This window comes from Lingula anatina, chromosome 4, assembly GCF_051362555.1.
Source record: "Lingula anatina isolate TDL-2025a chromosome 4, LinAna3.0, whole genome shotgun sequence".
Lineage (NCBI taxonomy): Eukaryota > Metazoa > Brachiopoda > Lingulata > Lingulida > Lingulidae > Lingula > Lingula anatina.
Genome location: NC_141770.1, coordinates 8,110,977 through 8,123,607, shown reverse-complemented (window position 1 = coordinate 8,123,607; position 12,631 = coordinate 8,110,977). Strand labels below are relative to the sequence as shown.

Sequence of the window (12,631 nt, the reverse complement as noted above, 5' to 3'; positions counted from 1 at the left end):
CTCATAGAGACCATTCCCAGGCCTTATCGTACTAACTTTGGATCAGTCTATCTCCCAGGGGATTCTCATTAAATTGCAATCAACCAATGCGGCTTGGATGTCTGTCATGCCTACTGAAACTGATAGAGGGTGTTTAACTCTCGTTGAGCAGCTTCAGTAGGTGTGCCAGACATCTAAGTACTTTAAGCTAAAAGCAATTTAGCGAGAAAACCCCTTGGAGATTGACTGCAGACATGCTGAAAACTTTTCATAATGGCTGGACATTTGGACCGGCAGTAATGAAAAATTTGCCGGACAGAATGGATTTTTGCCAGACCGAAAATCACCCTTTTTTTTTTAGACGAATACTAGGATTAGGTAGCTTACTTTATTTGTGAATGTGGTAGGTTGAAATGGATTGAAAAAATGCTTTGGGCTTTATATAATTTTTTAGTGAATTATGTGGAATGATGACTGTAAATTCAAAATGGTGGCTCTTAAAACTCTTGTTGGTCCTTTGGACCGACTAAGTCCAATTTTTTACTGGTCCAGACAAATTTTGCCAGACATGACTGATCGGACCGACAGTTTCAGCATGTCTGGACTGATCCTGTTAGGTCGATTTAGGTATGGAAACCCAGTCTAAGTTCTATCAAAACAAAATGAGATGATTTGTTTTTTTTTTTTTTTTTTTTTTTTGTGTTTTTTGTGAACATATCTTTCAGAAAGGAAAGTGCACTTTTATGCGAAGTTAATATAGAAGCAATGTATTTGTCTTTTAAGTTTACCTGGATTTTATCATCTTGAGCCTTTCAGCCATATTTGTGGCCCATTTGTTGTTGAAATATAAATAGATTCCTAAATCAAGATTTCTTATGCTGCGTGATAAATATATTTGAAGGAAGCAAAACTTTGTGTGCACATGACATCAATTGAAAGACTACTAGTTTGTCACCAGCCTTTCTGTAGGTGTCACCATAGCAACTTGGTTACCATGACTACTACTTGTGTTATTTCCTGCAATGCTGCACTCTTTCTCTGGGTTAGGTCTGTTTGACATTTAGGCATTTCCGTCTCAAATGCTTTTTTTTTTTTAATCATTGATAATCTCTTTTCTGAGTAATGTTTTTCTTGTGTCATGCAGTGACTCATAATATTAGGATTATTGTTGTAATAGTGGCGCATAACTAGTTGAGAACACTCTTGGTAAAGGTTTTTTTTAATAGTATATAAATAGATAGTGAACTTATTCTGCATTAGACTGACATAGAAATATATCTATTTGCATATCATAGAGCATTGCTTTAGTTAAAAATAACATTGATTTCTTACAATTATTAATTACCTCAAAACCAGATTAGTGAAAATAGACCTTTGAACTGGACAATTAAAACCTAGGGTAAATCTGCACTTGATTTCATGATTTATATAAAACCCTTATATCTGCAAATAAACGCTGTACTCTACTAAAGCTCAAATATTCTCTTGGAGAAAATCATTTTTAACCAAATTTATGACCACTTTTGTGAGATGAGAATTGGACTGAGTCCCACCTTTATAGCTATTCATGAAATTTTTATTACCTATATTAATGGCTGTTCCATGTCTTAATGCATTCCCCCCAGCAATGGGAGTCTTTTTTTAACCCCAAAATATGATGAACAAATAGAGGTAGCTGATATTTTTGGACTAATTCTGTCATTTTTCTCTCTTTCTCTAGCTCTCTCCTGCTGCCCCTTCTGCCACTGTGACAGCGAAACCAGAGCCAACAAAGCAAAATATAGAAAAGGCAAGATATATCCTCATTTTACCTCTCTGTGTGTGTGTGTGTGTGTGTGTGTGTGTGTGTGTGTGTGTGTGTGTGTGTGTGTGTGTGTGTGTGTGTGTGTGTGTGTGTGTGTGTGTGTGTGTGTGTGTGTGTGTGAGAGAGGGGGGGAGAAGTGGGACTTCAGACTTGATATTTTAAGGATCAAAGATACTTTTCTCTGTAGTGGCTATTATCAAAAAAGGTTGAATTAAGTAACCAAGTTGCACTCTTTCATATATTTGTCCCAAAGACCACCTCATGCCATTGTAATGTGGATGATAGTAAAAATGGAATGTAAACAATAAGTTTACTGCCCAAGTTTGCAAGCCATTTTTTAAAGCCTTTGTAGTCGCCATGTTATAAAATATTGTTTCTTGAAAGTCTTGTTTAATGATTTTGTAACTGTGATTGGTAGTTGAAGTCAAGCCCCTATTTAATTCATATAACTCCCCTCTCTAGGTGCCATCTATACTAATAGATCAGTAACAAAAACAAAGAAAATCATGTCTGACTATACCCACCCCGCACATGGGCTTTTTAAATTTTTACCGAGCAACTGCAGGCTTTTAACTTTTAAGGGATCTAAAAGGTTTTTAAAGAGTTTTTACCCATCTGCTGTGTCTTATTTTAACAACAAAAATGGAAATTAATAATTTATTTATTTATAACTTATTTATTTATAATTTGTAACCCGAATAGCAGTCCATTTCCATTTTTATATGAATTTTATATTTATATATTAATGGCTGAATAAACTCTTATCTCTTATCTTATATATATATATCTGTTTTCAGTTGTCTCCTCCAAACTCTATAGAAGCGCCAATGAAGTCCATGTTTGAGGACCAGGAGAAAGAAAGATATAGACTACGGTTACAGCATCTTATAGAAAGAGTAAGTATAATACCTCTCTCTCTCTCTCTCTCTCTCCCTCTCTCTCTCTCTCTCTCTCTCACACACACCCACACACACACACAAAGGTTAAAGACTTCCCAGAGTTATGCAACTGTTATAAAGAATTATCACCAATCAATAAAAAAACATTCCCTGATGTAAAACTGGACTAGAAGTTCTAGATTCAGTACATTTAAGCTAGTATGCAGCATAGGCCAGGCCTCTTGTGAGTGCAGCAGTTGAGCCAAAGCCCAGTCACATCCATGTGTAACACAATTGTTTACCAAAGCACACCTAACACAATTTGTACTGTGGCATTGCCTTTCCAGGAGAAGCTGATGTTGTCCATTGAGCAGGAGAGGATACGGGCGCACGGCAGGGCGGCCAGGGCTATGGCCAATCAGAGCGTCCCTCTCAGCGCCTGTACTATTCTCCGTGATGAGGACGTCTATTACATGCTGGATGCTGAGCAGGTAAGAAGAAAATGGACAATTTTTAACCACTTTATTTGCTGCCATAATTTTCAACCAATTTTTTGATGAAGTACAGATTTTATAACATGAAGCTAAATGCCATCCTGTGTATATTATCAGTTACTAAATACATGTCAAATAAAATTGGTGCCTTGTTTTAGAAAAATGGTTAAAAATAGTATTTACTTAAAATTTATTTTTATTTAAAAAAAATCTATACATGGTGTGTTCATGAAATGATGAAAAGTGTATTGTAGAAGTAAAGTGAAGTGAATTTAAGTATAAGAAAAGACAGATGTAGCTGTTCATCTTATATAGTGAGATATGTCTGGTACATAGAAAATGTGGTATATATACTTAATATGCTGATCAATGGTCTGTCCACTTTCTAGGAAGAGAAAGATAAGACATCAAGAGCCAGATACACTGGACGCCAGTTAATTTCTTGGCTGCAAGATGTGGATGATAAATATGAAAAAGTAAAGGTAAGCGGTACTTGAACTTGCCGTTATTGCTTGAACTATATATATCAAAAGCAATATTCTTTAACAACAGTAAATTACCATTTGATGAAATCTGTGTTGTTTTGTTAAGTGCAAGATATGGATGAAAGATATGAAAAAGTACCACCTACTCAAGCTGTGTTATTGCTTGTAGTGTGTATGTTGGGATCAATATACATTAACAGTAGTAAATTACCATTTGATGAGATGGCAGCTGTTACAGCAGCAAAACTTTTCGAACAAGTGTCTGTCACTCTTTTATAGGGTTACAGAGAGTAGAGTATCCTTTTATCCTTCTGTGAAATATTCTTATAATCAAGGCAAAAATATGTATTCATGAAAAAAAAAAGGAAGTACATCAATAAGGACTTAAAGGTTTAACATACTCCTATGCATTAGTGGCCGGAATGTTTATCAACAGACTTGAGAGACTGGCATTTTCAAAAAGTCTGGCTTTAGCCTACTCTCTGTCTCATACCCCAGTATACCAATCAAAATAAATCAAATCAACTGGCTGCATCTGTCTTACCTGAAGATCATGCTTTATTAAGTTATCTATCTCTCAGAAATGTACAGCATTACGTGAAAAGTGCCTAATAATGTCAGGCCCCATTCAGAACAGTGGACTTACTTGTCCGCTGGTCAAATATGGCCACCCACTAAAAAGCTTGTTGTCTAATCTGCTTGTAGACACTGAATATAAATTCCCTATGGGGAGGTGTTCAAGTATGTCAGACATATTTGACCCGCGGACTAGTTAATACACTCTTCTGAACGCGGCCTCGGTAGAATAAACTTACAGTAAACAACATGACTGAGTATATCTATCTTTTTTCACTTTGGTAGGAGGCGCTGCTGTCACGGCACCATCACGAGGCGGAGTCCCTGTACGCTGTGCAGAAGATGGACTGGGAGTTAAAGCTGATGGAGTGTGGACTCTGCGACAACAAAAAGCGTCCGAGTATTGACGAGCTACATGTGCCAATGGTCCAAGTGAATGACGATTTTGATCTTTTGCCAGCATGACAGATGTATGCACAGGGAAAGGGATGTTTTTTGGATGTCCAGTTACTACTATATTGATGAGTCGGGCTGCGAGGAAATGCTGTTGTTAGCAGGGGGAAGACTTGTGAAAGATTGAAGCTGAAAAATGAATGCCTTGACAGCGTTTTAACAGTGTGAGCTTAAACTGTGATGGGGAAATAAAGTCCGCCATGGGTTCTGCCTCTGAGACTAAGCAAGACACATTGACAGAAATGGTTGTTATGAAAGATAAAGATTGCATGTTGTGGTAAAAACTTGAAAATTTAGTTGGTCTTGGAAATTTGGCAGAAGATGATTTTTCGCCATCGTAATTATTTTCACTTTGAAAATTTCACCAAGTTTGAAAATGGGCCTCTCAATCATTTTGAGAAGTTTGTCACCTAAAAACACCAAGTCGGATTCAGGCATTTAAAGATCTTAATTAATTTTTTTAAAGTGACAAAATTTTGCAAGTTTTTACCGTAGTTTTGACATCACCACTGGTATAGTGAAACACTGAATAGAAGCTTCTGCTTACAAGGTTGGACTTGAAGCCAACTAGAAATTTGAAAGACGACAGTTTCTGACTTTTGCAAGTTGTGTTGGAGATTTGTGGAGATAACCTGTAAGAGAAGGTTTGGAGAAGTTAACCCAAAGAGTGCCTTTTACAAGTAAAAGCTGTGACACAGAGAGAGAGAGACTCCTGCACCATGCCTGAGAAAATTGATACAATGTGACCAGATTACCTTATCTGGAATGAATGGTGGACTTTTTGTGTGGAAACTTTCATTGTGGGTGAATGATTAAGTTTTTAAAAAAGTTCATGAGATGAGTCTTGTAGTATTGTCTATTGAGAATTCATCTGAAATATTTCAAGTAGTACTGAACATTGCCTGTAGCCCAGTTCAGCTTTATTTTAATAAGTTATTATGGAAACTTGGGTGTTAACCACAACAACTGGTTCACATACCATGCAGTTTCATATACCATATACATGGTTTACATACCATATACGTGGTTCACATACCATATACGTGGTTCACATACCATATACGTGGTTCACATACCATACTGGTTCACATAGCATGCAGTTTCAAGGAACATTACTGGTTTAAGAGTTTTTGATTTTCTACGAGGACAGGTGCTTGTGGTCTGTGGAGGTGGTGACTGCATGCCTGAGTTGTGTTGAGGGTTGCTTTAAAATAGTCAAGGTTTTCTTATTTTGAATTTAATTAATTTATTTTTTTACTTTATTTATTTATTTATTTATTTTATTTATTTTATTATTTTTTTTTGGGGGGGGGGGGATCCACATGCAACTTGATTGTCCACATTGCTGTTACTAAATTAACATCATTGTCAAGCATTCAGAATGAAGTGGTTAAGATTTACTTGTCATACTGCAGCAGAGTTTGAATATCAGTAACAATTTAGTAAAAGTGGCTTTAATTTTAAGTGTCAAGTTTGAGGAGAAAAGAGGTTACATTTAGAACTGTCTCAGATGAATTTATGAAAGGCGGGTTTGTTTTTAAATGACTTATTATTAATTACCAATACTATTATTAATTTTTTTTAATACTTAGGCCATTTTAAGGTCAGAAAGGTTTGTGAAATGAGTTATTTGAAGTAAAACCTGAATGACTTCAATATTCACAAGTTACCATATTTCTTAATTAGAATGTTATAAAAAGCTTGGGGCATGTGTAGAAAAGTTATCATGGAACAGAGCATTGGGGCCTAGTTTTTTCTTCAGATTAAGAATAATTGAGTGAAGTGAGAGTTTTTCCAGCTTTGAAGGACTTTGTATTAGTCTCCTAGATAATAAGAGTTTTACATTCTTTGGTGTTAATGTTAACATTGGATTTTTTTATTCCGTTATTTTTTGTCACATTTGTGGTTGACATGGTTTTAAAGCTGTTAGAAGTTTGATGTTTTGATTGGTATTGTCTTATAAGAATGCTATAGACAGCGCCCTCTATAGTAACTGGTGATCACTTTTTAAACAAATGTATCCACTGCTATTGTAAACATGGATGTTTCAATTTAAAGTTGAAGCTTTTTGCAAATCTGGTTTTGCATAGATTAAAAGTTTTGACAACAGCAAAGAAAATGATGTGTGGGAAAATTGACCTTGGTCAATTTCTTTTTTTTTTTTAAGTATATAAATATATATAAGGTACCCCAAAACACCTTGCTAGCATAGATATGTACATATGTTGTATATTGTAACAATATGGTACTTTCACCAAGAAAGTAGAAGTCATTGTATCATTGTCCATTTGTATATTACTTTGCATGGTTATTCATTTTGCCAGGACTGGTCATTCTGACCTTTTTAAGGTCCTGAGTCCTTTTGGGTCCAAAGATAATTGTGTCTGCTGGACCTGTTCAATGTAGGTAAATTTAATGACAAGAGCTAGCAAGGCCATATGTAAGGTGAAAAGCCGAATAGATTTCTGTAAATATTTGATTGCCTATGGTGATAAAAGTGACTATGAAATTGAATTAAAAGTTGAAAGTGTCTCACTGAATATCTTGTTGTGTTTGTGTTGTTTTCAGCTGCGACCCTGAACAAAACACACTTCGAAATGAAACTGAAATGTTTGTTTTTATGTGCAGACACGGTGTCTTTTGTGAATTGGGCACCCGAGGCTGTCCCATGCTTCTCCGAATTATTAAGTAAAATTGAAATTAAGAGGTTAATTTTGTTGTCAGAAACAGCTCTTTATATTTGCAATACGTTTCTAAAGGTGAAAATTACAAATAGATGACTCGGTACAAATCTGCCGCAAGCAGAGTTCTTTTTATTAGTGCGACAGTATGGATTACCGAGATTCAGGAGAGCTACATCACTAGAGGATGTTAATAATGATAAGATAATGATATCTTTAAAAAGATAGGTGATAGCAATAAGACTGATTATTTGAAATACACAATGACATGCGTACGCGGATGGAACATCTATTTTTAAAGAACTAATGCCGTCTCTCGCAGATAAGATAATGTTACTTCTTTGTTTTAATTGAGGATAAGTTACATACCAAAAGTCAGCTAGCTCCACGTTTAAACACACGTGAGTATGAAGTCGTTGAATTATAAAAAAAAAATATGGGACCATTTCAAGAATCCACATGGTTATCTCTTGGCAATTAGTTCTTGCAAACAGCACCAGGGCCCCGTTACTTGAAAGCATCGACCGAGCGCAAGCGTCTCGATTCCATAACACGCCCTTACTCGCCCTATATAATACATTGTAGCCTCTATGTGATATCGCTATTCGCAATACGCGATGCCTCCGAGTTATGGGGCTCTGATCTTCCCCTTACGCGCTATCCCAAGGAGTAAGAGCAATGGATAAAAAGTATGCATTTATGAGGGCATTCAGAACACGTTGATTCGCTGACTAACAGATCCGCGGAATAAATATGGCCGAGCTATTTTAAAGCAGCGCCGACTAATTCCTGATGGCCTCCCCGCATCCGCGCGTGCCGTCGCTGCAGGGGCATTGCAATTAAACCTCGGAGACGAGATTAAGACCGTTTAATGGCGCCTGCGGAGGCCGGAGACAATCAGGGGTTTAAGCGGCGCTGCTTTTAAGTGGGTTCGGCCATATTTAGTCGGCGGATCAGTTAGTCCGCGAATCACTTGACCTGAATGCGCTCTATGTTTAGTTCTTCGAATGACAAGTTGCATTACATGTGGTTCATGTGGTAAAACGTGCATTAGACAGAGAACTGAAACTAGGCATTATTGATGACATTCATGAAAATTTTTCTGGCAGCCGTGTTCAATTCTAACCAGGAAAAACTGTTAATGTACTGACCGATGCCCACATCCACACTCTTGCTAAAATATTTCATCTGTGATTTCACTGAATTCAAACTAAGACAAATCGTACTATTCAACCAGGCCATTAAGGTTTTATAATCATGTTTTAGCTTCGAATTTTCGTGTTTTATTTCCGTTTTAAAGTCTTCTCGTTATCAAGGATGAATTTGGTAATATAAATCATCGGCATTTTATAGGGAAAAGCAAATCCCATGCTCAAGGAAGCATAGGTTTTCAAACATGTACAGTTTCACAGTTTTCAAACTTTACATAAAACATGGAGTCTGATAGCAATACCATGAACTAGCGCCTCATCAATAAATCAGGTACGTACGTCCCCAGTGGCACACTTGATGGCACTTTGAAGTCAATTGTTTGGTCCCTTTTTAGCATCGGTTTTCTTCTGTTGGATCAAAAAGAATTTCTTAGGAGCACTCCTTGACGAAAGCCATGATTCAGGAGTCTGGTGTTGATTGTTCCTATGGAAACTCGGGTTTTGAAGTTTTTTTTTTTTTTTTACTTTACCATGTCTTTTGACGACAAATCAGGCTGTAGTTTACGTTGATGACCGATGCTGATGCTTAGATGGTGGAAGTTCTTACAGAACTTGAAAAGTGTTTATTGGCCACTGCCACAGCCAGCTGTATATCAATTAATATTGTGACAATTTATCACGGAAATAATAATTATATCTCTAACTTCCGAAATATTCAACTATTTTGGTATGTAGCAAAGGATATCCGCCCCACACTCAGCGGATTACACGCTAAAAACATGCTAAGGGGGAAACTATCTGATAAAATAACCCGATTAAGCCCATTTTCGAACTTCACTTCCTTCATCTTAGCCTCAGAGGTGCCTGATCAAAATTTGAAGTATATCACTATCGTTTGACACAAAACTAAAATGTATGCCAAAAACAAGCAGACAAAACACTCTTGCCTTTGAAAAAATTATAAAGGCGTATTTTTAAACTTGTATTAAATGCTAACCCTGCAAATTTGACACATTATTCAAATCTTTTATCTGCTTAAAAGCTGAGATGGCCCCTCGCGTTGAACGAAAAAAAAAAAAACATCTACTTTCCAGTGTTCCAGATTTCCGTCGTCTTGTTACTGCATAAGTTTTCAAGAAAAATCATGTTCATGCTGCGTTTGACCGTCACCAATCTTGGGCATGACAGCTACCTATATAACTTTCTGTAAATTAACGTAGGTGAAAGGTGTTAATATAGCAGCAACGTTTATTCTCGGTGTGAAAGGAACATCATATTAGTTTTTACGTGCGGGAGAAACCACACGGATCTTCGTCTACTCCAGTTTCCCCGAGTCCCGTTGTACTACATAAAAAAAACGGACAGTAATACAAATTTGTGCAACTTTGTGGTGCAAATTTTCTTTAAAATAACTCTCGTAGAAAGCAAAATGGATAACTCCACTTATAATGCCACGGAATCGCATGTGAACGATATTCGGACGGACACTACTGACTGGTATATGGCATTGCCACAGAGCGCCGTGATAGCCTTCGCTACAGTCGAATTCTCCATCGCCCTCTGGACCATCCTTTCCAATTCCACGGTCATTATTACTTTCATCAAGACGAAGCCTCAGAACGTTACAAACACCGATGTTCTCATCTTCAGTTTGGCACTGACGGACATCTTTTGTGGACTCGTCGCCATTCCCTACGGCATCGTCATGAAGCACCTAACTCGACTGGTCCCCGAGCTCCGCCGAGCTGTGCTGTTCAGCAGGTACGCCTGTCTCGGCCAGGTATCCACCATGGTCTTCATGCACGGGCTGTCTCTACTCCACACGCCGGTGATAGCCGCAGAACGCTGCCTCGTCTTGTGCAGCTCACGAAAGTTCTCTGCCAGGCTCACGCGCCGTCTGACCAATGGGATTGCCGTCGGTTGTTGGGTATACGCTGCCATTCTGGGTGTCCTGCCGGTGTTTTGGGTGAGCCGATGGGTGCCGGGGAGCCAGTGCCGTGCTGACAATGTCTACCATGACTTCATGACGTACGTCCTCCTTCCCCACATCCCAATTTCCTTCATCACATCGTGTGTCTTGTATTTGGTTATCATAGTCTCGGTCACCAAGCAAAGAAGAAAAATTGCCGTCTGGTCGGCGCAGATGACTGAGATGACAACAGAATCGACAGCAGAGACCGCATTGCCTAAAGTTGATATTTCCTCTCGTCCTACGAGAGCTTCTGGCAGGGTTTGGAGTTTGAACAAGTCAAAGGATCTGAAGGATACCAGCCGATCACCCGGATTCAGGGGACTCACGAAACACCAATGGGAGTCCCAGGTACGGCTGGCCAAGATGACGGGCACCATAATGTTTGTATTTATGATGTCATGGCTGCCTTACACCGCTGTGTACATAGCGACCAAGAACCTGGGCCGAAGTTCAACGTGTCTGGAAGTCCTGAGAGTAGTCGCTGTTGAAATGTCGGAATTGAACTCTGGTATTAACCCCATTGTGTATGCTTTCATGAGCAAAAGATTCAGAGATGCATGCAAGCGTACTATCAAATGTCTTGGTTGAATCTCTTTCTCTCTCTCTCTCTCTCTCTCTCTCTCTTTCTCTCAAGGAGAGAAGGGTCTACCTTTCCAGAGACGAGGGCAATTGTACCCAAACATATACGGCACAAGGATATTAAAATTCTTTTTTTTTTATTCACGTTTCGGTTGTAACGTAACTCTGTTTAGGGTGGTAGAGAAGGGAAAGAAGAGTACCTCTGTAGTGAAGGGTAGGTCGAGGTGCGCCTCTGAATTTGTCTTGTTTAAAATACCCTCCCAGACTGCATCTGTGAGGTGGGCCAGGGGCGGATTGAGGCCGTCTTCTGGGTCTTCCGGAAAACGGTCAGATTTTCAAGTTTACATTGATGGGTATCTAATTTTCTGTCAGAAGACGGTCAAAAATGAGGATGGATCAACAAAGATAATTTGGAAGACTGTCAGAAAATAGCTCTGGATCCGCCCCTGCAGTGGTATTAGCTGATTTAAGTTATTTGTGGAAATAATGACTGTCGTTTCCTGTAATACAATAGTTAACTTGAAATCGAAATTATTGAAGTCTGTCAGTCAACGGATGCGATGTTGTTGTAAACAATATATCATGTTTCAGTTATTCGAGAGAAGAAATATGTTTGCATGTAGATTTGCGTGAGAAGAAAGAAATTTAATTAAGCAGTAAGCAATGTTTATATGATATTTATTATAGTGAATTAAAAGTGGCGTTCTAATTATATATAAATACGAAGAATAGAAATCAACCTGTAGTGATAGATGTTGTAACAATATGAATAAAAGAAATGTTGGAAAGCAATGGAATTTTATCTTCAGTCCACATCTTGTACCTATTGTTTTAATAATGAGGGAATTTTTATTTTATTTTTCATTTTGTAGTGAAATATCAGCGCAAAGTAATTGCCGATATAAATACCATTAAATCAATCATGACAGGGGGGTGCAAAATAATTTGTGGGCCGATGTTGAGACACTCTCGTTCACGAGCAGATATATCTCTCTGTGACACAAACAAACAGAACCCATAAAAATTTATTAAATCCTACAAGGGTCAATCAAATACCAAGAAATTTGCTTGACTTACACTTCAGTATGTGTAAAATCATTACCCAAACTTTCAGTTACCTTGGTCGCTAAGCATAAAAGTTATGTTCTTTTTAAAAAATATGCTCCAAACGGCTTCCGAGGCATTATAGGCACACTTGCATACGTCGCGAAACTTTGTGGGATTTAATAATTTTTTTTTTCGGGGGGGGGGGGGGGGGGAGGGGGGGGTCACCCTGGGGGGAGAGTCACCCTGGATATGTTCTACCCTAGCGACGGGAACAATCACTTCATAGTAGGCAGTCCAATGTCATGGCACTAGCGATATTCTATCTTTAGAGTTATAACGATTTCCAGCCTTCTTTTAAACGTGAAACATTTATTTATGCATCTCTGTCAGCCTTTTCGCGATCATCCATTCATTCATTCAGATGTCATAAGCATGAAAGAGGTGCTAGTGTTACAAAACTACTTGGACGAGAATTCTACCTACATTCAATTATCTCACCGTTTTCAGCTAGGAGCCCTGTCAGCGCTGTCAG

The 12,631-nt window shown here is 38.1% G+C and overlaps 2 protein-coding genes across 5 annotated transcripts in view; both read left to right on the top strand.

The window, feature by feature from the left end:
* The window catches only part of LOC106150780 (uncharacterized), a 77,053-nt gene extending 69,844 nt beyond the window's left edge, over positions 1–7,209 (top strand). For all 4 annotated transcript variants that reach the window (XM_087012285.1, XM_087012287.1, XM_087012286.1 and 1 more), the window contains 5 exons: positions 1,700–1,768; positions 2,581–2,679; positions 3,009–3,152; positions 3,545–3,637; positions 4,502–7,209. In XM_087012285.1, the coding sequence (XP_086868411.1) occupies positions 1,700–1,768; positions 2,581–2,679; positions 3,009–3,152; positions 3,545–3,637; positions 4,502–4,681 (585 nt within the window). In that variant the 3' untranslated portion in view covers positions 4,682–7,209. The remainder of the gene's footprint in view (positions 1–1,699; positions 1,769–2,580; positions 2,680–3,008; positions 3,153–3,544; positions 3,638–4,501) is intronic.
* A 2,721-nt stretch (positions 7,210–9,930) lies between these two features.
* LOC106150774 (octopamine receptor beta-2R-like) lies at positions 9,931–11,061 on the top strand. The gene has a single exon (XM_013523757.2). The coding sequence runs from the start codon at positions 9,931–9,933 to the stop codon at positions 11,059–11,061; it is 1,131 nt and encodes a 376-aa protein (XP_013379211.2).
* Positions 11,062–12,631: the final 1,570 nt, after the last annotated feature.